General features: G+C 43.0%; 1 protein-coding gene across 1 annotated transcript; it reads right to left on the bottom strand.

Moving 5' to 3' along the window:
• Positions 1-2179: 2179 nt before the first annotated feature.
• Positions 2180-9549, bottom strand: CCDC177 (coiled-coil domain containing 177). Its single transcript, XM_031952809.1, has 2 exons — positions 9179-9549; positions 2180-7079 (listed from the first exon to the last, which is right to left on the bottom strand). Exon 2 carries the CDS (start codon positions 7048-7050, stop codon positions 4900-4902), a length of 2151 nt encoding a protein of 716 aa, XP_031808669.1. The 5' UTR covers positions 7051-7079; positions 9179-9549; the 3' UTR covers positions 2180-4899.
• Positions 9550-11515: the final 1966 nt, after the last annotated feature.

The following is an 11515-nucleotide window of genomic DNA, read 5'->3' on the forward strand; positions in this document are numbered from 1 at the left end:
CGTGTCACATTGAGTTCTAAATCAAAGTGCTCTAGAAGTTCTGCCCATCTGTTAAATATTGTTGAACTCTTTGCTGTTCACTTCTTAGAAAATATCTTGTATAGAAATACTTTCAGTTCCTACTATCATTTAAAAAAACACAAGGTAGGGAATTGGGGGAGGAGGAGGCAGAGCAAACATTACTACAGTTATTATACCTTAACTTTTATAGAATATCTTACACCTTACAAAGCCTTTCCATATATTCAATTTCCTTTTGAGCCTCACAACAACCCTGTGAGGTAGGCAAGGCAGGCACAGTTTGTGAGTAGCAGAACCAGGTCACAAATGCAGTTCTTATAATTCTGAATCCCGTGCCTTTTCCCCATTGTATCATGTTTCATTTCTTCATATAAAAAAATGTATTAAAAAAAAACAAGTCAAATTCTCTCCCCTTTGGTCCTTAATATGGGAAACCTTTGATTAGTCCCTAAATTTATGATTCCATAATACTTGCCAAACCATAACACTGTGCAGAATTAAAGTCTTTGTACATTCAGCAGGAAGTTTTCTCCTTTCTACCCTCTTTTAATATTAGGTATTTGTCATGTTCAGGGCATATTATAAGCATTTCTTTTCATTCTAGGACTGCAAGTTCACATGCAGAGCACTGGACTTTGAAACTAAAGACCTGACCTCAAGTTCTAATAGAGGCAAACAGCTTTTCCGTCAATCCTTTTCATTTCCTCTGTTTCGTGGGAACAAATCTTCCAACTGGCAATGGTAACAATTTTGGAATCCTCTGGTGGCTTATATGCCAGGAGGACCTATTTCCGCATTCTTTCTATTTATTGCTCTTTTAGTCTTTCCAGATTAATTCTCCATATTCCCCTTGGCCTGTGGAGAAAACAGGAATCTCACCCTTTTACATCACGATCTCTCTGTATCCTGTGTATCTAAGTCTCTGTATCCTCACCTATAAAATGAGAGAGCTTGTAAATGAATTGTATCTCCTTGGGTTAACTATCTATCTCCTCACCCAGAAGCAACTTAACCATTAATTTCAATGGCTGATACCCAAGCTGGGGAGCTGTAAAAGTTGGCCAAACTCTATAAGGGAGGTGGGACAAACATTATTATCACTGATTTTACAGATGAGGAAACTGAGGCATGGTAAGGTTAAAATTACTTGCCCTTGGTCACACAGCTTTTAAGTGTCAGAGCTATAATTTTAAGTCTAGGTCTTCGGTTTCAACGTTCAATTCTCTTCTTACAACACCACACAAATCTCCTTTGTGATAGTCAACAATAAACTTGGCAGAGCTTTGCTGTTACTAAATTTGGGCTTTATCTTTTGCTCATTGTAACTACCCTGGGCAATTAGTTTTATTCTTAAGAAACCCAATACTTTTGCGCTTATCTATGGCCTCTTTCTAAGTTTAGGGCTCTAAACTCATTACTTAATTAAGTGACATTCAGTTCTCCAGACATTTGTGATTCAAACTGAAGATAAATGTTTTTGAGATGCCTGACTAAAAAATTATCATATCAGAATATTCACATAAAACAAATAAACTCCATAAAATATTATAGTAGTTATGTAGCTCATTGGGGAGTGAATGTTGTTCAATTGTTTCAGTCATGTCTGACTCTTCATGATCTCATTTGAGTTTTCTTATTTCCTTCTCTAGTTCATTTTACAGATGAGAAAACTGAGGCAAATAAAGTTAAATGACTTGCCCAGGGTCACACAAGTAGTAAGTGTCTGAGGACATATTTGAACTGGTGTTCTATCCATTGCATCACCTAGATGCCCAGGAGGAATGAATGGTGATTTCAAATACTGTGTCAGAATATAATTGGGAAATAGAGAGAATGGAGAGCAACTTAAATTCTCATTCATGTCCCTGTGAAATAGGTGAGGGGCAGGCATCATTATCCCTGTTTTACAGGTAGCTAAACTGAGGCACACAGAGGTGATGTGTCCAATGTTACATTGTAAGTAAATAAAAACAACCTGGTCATATTATCTTTCTATTATTGCTCTACCCACAAAACCTTGTTTCAATTTCAAATACATATAGGAATATACATACAAATAGACATGTTTGTATATGTATGTATGAATATATGTGTATACATACATATACACACACAAAAAGAGAAAGAAACAGGAAGAGAGAAAGAATGAGATAGGGAGAGAGGTATACTTAAGAAAAAATAAATTTTGAGTTAATTTTTTCATTAAAGTTTGGAAAGCCTTTTAATATTCAGTAAAAGAAAAGCAGGTAAGTAGCCACAACTGCATTAGAATCTTTTTAGTTAAAGCCCTCTAATAAGGAAAAATTCCATGGATGAAAAATCCTTTTCCAGATCAAAGTTGGGAACACTGACACCTTCCCTGATTTCAACAGGGCTTAAGTTCAGTATGAAAACATAATTTTCTCCTACATTTATTGTCAATAGATGTCAGCACTTGACCAAAATCTTCTAGGAACAGGTCTACCTACTATATTTTTGAAGCATCTGTGATTTCATTAGTGGGAAGTACCTTACCTCCCCAGAACTCCCTCCACTGAGGCAGATAGCAACTCATTATGACAAATCTTAGTTAAATGTGACTTATCCAGTATCACAGTTAAATTGTCAAAAGTGGGATTTGAACCCTGAATCTAAGTCCAGCATGTTCTATTCTGACCCATGCTGATTACTTTATCCAAAATGCAATAAATGCATTTTTCCTGATTTTTTTTAAAATATGAAGAATAATACTTTCCCATATTTTTTCTGTGAGGAAGCTGGAACAAGGACCAGTTCTTTTCAAAGGGGAGCAAATTTTTATCCAATATTTTTTAACAATGGAATAATCTGACTATAAAAGTATTGTGTGCTATCTTCCTTCTTTGCAGAGAGTGTGAGTAATGTCAAGTTGGCATTCATTTTGTTGAACTGCCTTTTTCCCTCATTTTTTGGTATGTATTACAACTGATGGCTCATTGAGCAAGAGAGGAGTGATATATTCAAATCAAAATGATGTAAAGACACAATATATAAATAGTTTTAAAGCCAAATGTTTTCTGTCGCTGGAAATGTTCAAGCAGAGGCCAGATAATAAAACTATCATATTGCAGAAGAGCTTCCTGAATCAGACTTCCTTTCCTTCTATCTCTAGGACTCTATGATGTCTCTATTCTCAGCAAAGAATTAGGATGATGTGAAACAGCCAAGGCAAATGGCTCAGAGCCATGAAAACCTGGGTTTAAATCTCTCCTCGGATAACATCATAGTTGTGTTAACCTGGGCAGGTCACTTAACCTCTTAATGCTTTAGGAAATTCTCTAAAACTAGGGGTAGAAAAGATGCTGACTGGCATTTGTAGAGGGAATTTCTTTATCTAGGACTTCCCTATATCAATGTTATCACATGTCCAATCCCCAACATTACTTAGGGTGTGACACAGCTTCTCCTGCCTCTTAGGTACAGAAAAAAAGCACTAACAATACTAATAGTTAATACTAGTGCTGTGCCTTTAATCCTCAAGACCTGGAGGTGCTAGAAAACAAGTATCATTCTCTCCATTTGGCAGATGGAAAGAATGAAATAGAGAAACTGGATAAATAACTTCAAAGGAACCAGAGATGTTAAGATAAGAAGAGTATGGGCACTCCTATTATAATGATAACAAAACTCTTTTTGTTATTGGGGGAAGGGAAAAGAAGTGCCTATGTAATGAAGTGTCTGGTTGACAGACAATCTTAATCTCCACCCTCCCCCCCCACCCCCCATAAACCATAGGAAGGGAAAGAAATATAAGCAATGGGTTAAAAAAAGCAAAGTTGTCTGAATGTCACACTTGCAGACAAGAAATTCTGGATTTGAAGTGGTACATGGCGGTGCCAGAGTACACAATTTTGCCAGCAGATATGCAGGGAGTTCATAATTCCACCACAGAGGCCAAATTCCATGGGGGCCTGCCTAGGAGCTGATATTCTGAGGGCAGAGCAGTAAAGAAATGGTCAGGAAAGAGCTAAGGCAGGCACATGAGGATAGCTCTGTTATTTAAGGCATGACTGCTCTCTGGTGAGTATTAAAGTAACTCGGTTACAAGTTCTTTCCATATTCTACACTGGGTGGTCTGTCAACTGACCACTAGACCACTTTCACTAGAATGCTTCAATCAGGATAGAACACAGCAAGTCTCTGAAAACTAGAGTCCTCCGAGGTCCTGCAAATCTATATTAAAAAAGAGAAAAGAAAAAAACTTATCCAGTTTCCTGTGTAACCTTATGTGGGACTAAAATTTCTAGTAGTGCTTTCCTTCCTAATTTATCTCAGATACTATACCTGTACTTTTCTTTTTAAGTTGAAGAAGAGGGCTAGAAAGAGTCCTTTTCAATGACAATCACTACTGTCCACTCCGTCACAGCACTTAAATCAAAACCCTGTTTAGAAAGATGTGGAGAGTAGCTGCCACAGAAAGGATGGGGGGGGGGGGGGGGGGGGGGGGGGGAGGAGAGGGGAGGAAAGGAAGGGAGGTACCGTAGTGGCTTTTTGTGCTATTACCTGGAAAGTGATGGGGTAACTTGGAATATCGATTGCTAGAATACCCTTTCTCCCCAGTTTCTCTTTGCTTATTACCAAGAATCCCCTCAGCAGCACAAAGGAAGATACCACTCAATGAGAGTGGTCATGAATTAAGCTGAGCCCTAGCTTCCCGGGCCCCAAAGAAATGTAGTTCTTGGAAACTAAGGGTGACTTTATGAAAAGTTCGGTGCATTCTCCCTCGTTGCCTTAGAGAGAAGTAGTAAGAAGTCTTGCGCTGTGCTCCCTTCTCCCAATCCTCTTTAGAAACCAAAGACTTGGCCAGAGGCATTGATGGTGAGTGAAAGAGTGCCCGTTAGAGTCATTCCTTCTAAAGCATCATTTCTTGCCCAGATTGGCGTGGAGTTTGGCTTCCAACGCCATCCGGTCAAAGGTACGCGTGTTAATTTCCTCGCGCACCTTTTCTCGTACGTGGAAGGAGGCTCGGGCAGTGGAGCGGGCATTCTCCAGCGCGCTCCGCCTCTCTCGAGACAGGCGCTCGCTGCGCTCCCACTTGCGCTCAATGGCCTGCTGTAGCTCCCGCCTGCGGCTGTCCTCCGCCCGGTCCACCTTTTCCTTGTTGGCCCGCTGTGCCCGCTCCTTCTCTAGCCGACTCTGCCCTATTCGCCGAGCTTTCAGCTGCACTGCCTCCGACACCACCTGCGTAGCATGCTGCATCCGCTGTTCTCCCGCTTTGGCCAGTGCTTCCAGGTGTTCCTGGTGTTCTCTCCCCTTGCGCTCCGCCACCTCCTTGGCCCTCCTGCCTTGCAATTCCTCCTTGCGCGCTCTTTCTCGCAAATGCCGGCTTCGCTGTTCCATCAGCTGCTCATAGTTCTCCTGAGCCCTTTCCAGACTCGCTTCCAGGGACAACCGCAGCCCTTCTTGTTCCTTGCGCTCTTTCCGGGCCAAGCCCTGTAACAGTGCTTCATGATGTGCCCGTTCGGCTCGACTGAGCTGCTGCTTCTCCCTCTGTAAGTGAGTGTCCTGTTTCCGCTTGGTCTGGGCTGCTATCTCTGCCCGCTCCCGCCGGGCGTAGTCAACCCGTTCCCGCTCCTTCTGTCGACCTTCCTCCCACAGTTTGAGGTTGTGCTCTTGCTGCAGCTTACGCATCCTGTCCTCGAAGGCTGCCCTTTGAGCGCGCTCCAGTCGAAGCTGACCTTGCCTCTCTAGGAGTTCAAGACGCTGTTCCTCGCCCCTTGCATACTGGCTCCGCAGCCGCCTGGCTGCCTTCCGCTCCTGGTGGCCCAGCCTCCCCAGGCGCTCCTCCACTTGTGCAGTCCAGGCCTGGCGGCATTGCGCTAGGACCCGCTGCTTCTCCTTTTCTTCTTTTTCCCGCTGCTGCATGGTTTTCTTCCGCTGCAGCTCCCACTGGCTATGGGCAAACGCTTGCTGTTCGCGCAGCAGCTCTTCTTCCTGGTGCCGGGCCAGCATGAGGGCAGCAATCTTACGGTCACGCTCTGGTAACCCACGGAGGCCCTTCTCCTCCCGCACCTGGCGCACAATTCTCTCTACATGGCGGGCAGTCTGCGGTGAATGGCACAGATCGCTCAAGCTGAAGCTGCGACCAGACAGGGGCGTCAAGGTGAGGGCAGATGGCCGAGTCTGGGGATTGGGGGCTGAAGCAGCAGACCCTGCCACGAGGCCACCAGTGGCTGGGCTTCGAAGCAGCCAGTGCTCCCTTAGACTATCACCACTGTAGGAGGAGGAGGAGGCCCCAGATTCTGAGCTTAGGGCACCTTCTCGCCTGCCTGATAGAGAATCTAATGAGTGGCTCTTTTTGCCCGAACGGGAAGCAGCTGGAGGCGGCTTGGTCCGAGCCCTGGCGGGTGAGGAAGAGGATTTGCGGGGAGCACGGGGAGCTTGGGTAGCACGGGGAGCTTGGGTAGCACGGGGAGCAGGCGAAGCTGGGAGGCTGGCACTGCTGCTGCAGCTACTGCTGCTGCCTGGTCCTGCAGTCTGGACGGAGCCTGCAGTAGTGACTGTGGTGGTGGAGCCCAGAGGTGTGAAGAGTCTCCGTTTTTCCTCTTTAATGATGCGCTCACGTTCAGCCCGGCACTGCTGTAGCTTGGCTAGGCGCTCTGTTTCATATACTTCGTAAAGCCCTGTAGCTACCCGCATTGAGCGGCCTGGTGCCTCACGAACCAAATCAGCTAAAGCCCGAGGCAGCAGCTCCACAGGTTTAACTGTACATCTGGCACAGGCCTCCAAAGAGCGGGGGCTGGTGAGCACATAGCGGCTGCCCTCTGCTTCTGGACAGTCAAAGTTGAACAGATCCAGGTGCAGCATAGGCGACTGTTCCCGCTGTTGACCTTCTCTATGGCTTGCCAGACCCTCAGCTTTGCTGGGTACACTTTGGAGGGCAGAAGATGTTGAAGTGAACAGTTGTGGGGCATCAGTTGGGAGGGAGGATGCAGGTGCAGCTGCTCCATCTTCTCCAGGTCTACTTGGCTCAGCTTCTGTCTTTTCCTCCTCCGGCACAGGGTCTACCATGGTTCAACCCTGTCCAGTTTATGGAACAGCTGTGGAAAACACGAGGAAAATTCCTTTTTAAAAATTCATACATATTCATAGAATGCAATGACTCACCAAACTGAAGAACTAGAAGGAATATCAAAGTTTACCTAGTACAATCCCTGACCATAACTTGAATCCTACAGAGTTACAACCTACTAGACAAGTTATCATTTATCTCCTTTTAAAGACCTCTAGTTATGGGAGAACTCTAGGCTTTCATTCCTTTTTAAGACAACTAAATTGGAAGGAAGTGTTTCCTTTTGTTAAACTGAAATTTTCTTACCCATAACCTCTTCTTGTTTCTAGTTTTGATCTCTGGGGCCAAACAGAAAAAAAATTTAATCCCTCTTCAAAGTATAATCTTTCAAATATTTGAAGACAGGTATAAAAGTAGAAACAACCCAGTATAATAACATATAATTGGGAGCCAGAGAATCCTATTTCAACTCCCTATTTTACTACATACTGACTTTTCTTTAAACAAGTTACTTTCCTCTTTTGCAAACAATTTTTTTTTTTTAAATTTTCCATCAAGGATTGAAGAAGCTGATTTTTAAGGTTTCTGCCAGCTCTAGATCCTGTATTCAACCCAGATTCTTCTACTTACATTTCTGTATACCTCCAGCAGCTAAGAGGCACTGTACATAAAGCTCCAGGCGTGGAGTCAGAAAGACGGAGTTCAGATCCAGCTTCAGACTGGATATGTGACCCTGGGCAAGTCCCTATTTGCCTCAGTTACCTCATCTGTAAAATTAACTGGAGAAGGAAATAACAAACCACTCCAGTATTTTGCCAAGAAAACACTAAATGGGGCATAAAGAGTCAGGACTGAATAACCATAAAAACGCACACCCCAACCTTTATTCTAGTTTGTTGATATCTTTTCTAAAATGTGCTACTGTATACAGATGTAGTGTGACCAAGACAGTGTAGAAGGAAACCCTCTAAGCCCTCAGGATAGACCTTTATTAGAGTGGACATTCAATCCAATTTCAACATTTCAGTCCTTTCACTAATTGTTTGTTGAAAGAGAAATGTGCTTAAATGTATTCCCTGCCTCTTTTACTCCATTCAACCCCATTCCTACCCTCACTCCACCCCCACTACCATTAATCCGATCATGGATTATATTTTAGACTCGCAGAAAGGAAATATTAATAGTGGTATCCAGGCAAACCAATCTGGAAGAGGGGAAGGAGAGGAGGAAAGAGAAAGGCAAAAAGCATCTCCCAATTCCCTTCCATCCAGAATCTGTATCTCTCAGGGCCTGGGACCCTACAATGCCAGAATTCAAGGAGCAGTCAATAGCAGTGAGGGGTAACCAAGCTATTCTATTCACTGAATAGAATTTCCTTCCTAATTGCAAGTTGCTAAATCATGACTGGAGAGAAGGTGAAGCAATTCCACCGCCACCACTACCTCCACCCCCAAGAGATGGAGGATTCTCCGGAGGATTAACAGTATTTATTTTAGGGCTTAAATCCGTTGGCTAAAATGCAAAGAGACTGCAGCTTCACATAAATAAATAAATATATAAATAATCCCTTTCAGATCAAGAAAGTGCATTTATGCAAGAATGCCCTGCCTTACCCAATTTGAAGAAAAAGTTTACAGATATCTTCTAGGACTAGAAAAGCCTAAGGAAGAAAGGCTAGGGTGGGAATAGCTAATGAATGTGACTCGACACTTTAGGAACCTACGAGTCTTCAAAATGCATTTCAAACCAGCTAAGGTTCTTCCTTGGGGATGGAGAAGGGGACCCCAATACCCCCTGCAGCTGGTGCAGCGCACATTTGCCACAAAGCGACCTTCTAGGCAGGCGGCCCTTCTGTTTCCTAGGCATCTCATGGTCACTGCAGGAGCTCTGAGAAATCTCTCCCACCCTTCCATGTGCACACTACCTAGGAACCGCCTAATTGAAACCCACAGCACGGCAACCCGTGGACCCGACCACACTACACAGATCCCCAAATGCCGCCTTCTTCTCCACCCACAACCCAATCAAGAATTCCAAAGGAGACAATCAAAAGGTACTCGGGGGATGGGATGCTAAGCAGCCTAAAATAATGACTATGCAGCCTAATCCCAAGCGCGATTTACTTACTGCACTTTCCCGGGCACTGGAGGCAGCCCCTACGGCTTTTGTTCCCTGGTCCCTTGATTTGGCTTCAGCCCATCCAGCAATCTGTTTGGTAGCAGGATCAGGTTACCAGAGGCAGCTGCCTCAACACTAGCGGTAGCGGCGGCGGCAATAGCATCAGAAACCTCTCCATGGTTCCCAGCAAACCTTGCGCATACACGACCTACACGCGGGAGGGGGAGTGCTAGAATTCCTCCTTAAAATAACAATTCTTTGCTTCCCTCCCTTCACACCACTTTTCGAAAAAGGAAGAACAGCTATATCTCGAATGCATCTTTCGGCCCCTAACTAAAACAAAAACCCAACGTCTGCACAGGTCTGTTTTCCACCGCCCCCAGCTTCTCCTGGAGGAGTGCCGTGATGAGTTTTCTCAAAGGGAAGAAGGAAAGAAAAGGGAAAAGCATCATCTAAAAATTGTCAGGTGTTGTCAAGTGAAACCCTGTTGGCCATATCGATTAGTCAGCCTCTGCTTGCCAGATGGGGGCTGGCCCCAACTAAATCGTGGGATCCTGTTTGATTTTAACCGATCCCCTTTTTTAGTAATATTCGACAGCCTGGCCAGTCTTCAGGTGGGCTGTGGCAAAAGACACAACTGTGAATGTTTGTTTGTTTCTTTTCATATCTTTTTATATTATTATTGTAGCTTTTTATTTACAAATATATGCATAGGTAATTTTTCAGTATTGACAGTTGCAAATCCTTTTGTTCCAAGTTTTTCCCTCTCCCCCAGATGGCAGGTTGACCAATACATGTTAAATATGTTAAAGTATAAGTTAAATACAATATCTGTATACATGTCCAAACAGTTATTTTGCTGTATAAAAAGAATCAGACTTTGAAATAGTGTACAATTAGCCTGTGAAGGAAATAAAAAATGCAGGTGGACAAAAATAAAAGGGATTGGGAATTCTATGTAGTGGTTCATAGTCATCTCCCAGAGTTCTTTCCCTGGGTGTAGCTGGTTCAGTTCATTACTGCTCTATTGGAACTGATTTCAGTTCATCTCATTGCTGGAGATGGCCACATCCATTAGAATTGATCATCATATAATAGTGTTATTGAAGTAGATAATGATCTCATGGTCCTGCTCATTTCACTCAGCATCAGTTCATGTAAGTCTCTCCAAACCTCTCTGTATTCATCCTGCTGGTCATTTCTTACGGAACAATAATATTCCATAACATTCATATGCCACAATTTATTCACCCATTCTCCAATTGATGGGCATCCACTCAGTTTCCAGTTTCTGGCCACTACAAACAGGGCTGCCACAAACATTCTTGCACATACAGGTCCCTTTCCCTTCTTTAAGATCTCTTTGGGATATAAGCCCAGTAGTAACACTGCTGGGTCAAAGGGTATGCACAGTTTGATAACTTTTTGAGCATAGTTCCAAATTGCTCTTCAGAATGGCTGGATGTATTCACAATTCCACCAACAATGTATCAGTGTCCCAGTTTTCCCACATCCCCTCCAACATTCCGCATTATCTTTCCCTGTCATTCTAGCCAATCTGACAGGTGTGTAGTGGTATCTCAGAGTTGTCTTAATTTGCATTTCTCTGATTAATAATGACTTGGAGCATCTTTTCATATGGCTAGAAATAGTTTCAATTTCTTCGTCTGAGAATTACAACTGTGAATGTTGATGTAAGGTATTTTCTGTAGGATTGTTCCAAGCTATAAAAATTCTGGAGTGCTGTTTTATGAAGGATGTTATTTTCAGATAAGACAATTTTTCCTTTTCAAGCTGCAACTGCATTGTGAGGAGAAAGAGAATTTGGCAGATTATGGGCCTTGATTTGTAAATGGTTATACCCTTGTGACTAGTATCAATAGATCTAAGTTGTAATCAATAACACCCTGATTTACCATGAGGTTGGATAACTCACTAAGTATATGTAGTAGTTTTTTCCTAAAATTAAGAGTAATCAACTCTTCCCCTCTTCCCAGATCTTCTCGAAAGGTATGAAATAATACCAGTAATATGCTTTGAACTCTTTCAATTCCACAGGGCTTTTCAAGCATTTTCCACTGGCCACTCTTTTTTGCCAGAGAAGTTTTTAGGTGACCTCAAGTATATAAAATAGATTTACTTATCAAAAATTTACTGATAATAAATCATAATTTCAGAGGCATCCCATTTTTACTGCCTTACGTATATATATATGCATATATATATATATATACATACATACACATACACACATATTTATATGAAAAAAGGACTGAATTTCCTAGAAGGAAGCCTGTACATCCATAGAATTCCTCCTGGGAAGAACCAAGGCTCTGCAGAGAACCA

Source organism: Sarcophilus harrisii, chromosome 2, assembly GCF_902635505.1.
Source record: "Sarcophilus harrisii chromosome 2, mSarHar1.11, whole genome shotgun sequence".
NCBI classification, from domain to species: Eukaryota; Metazoa; Chordata; class Mammalia; order Dasyuromorphia; family Dasyuridae; genus Sarcophilus; species Sarcophilus harrisii.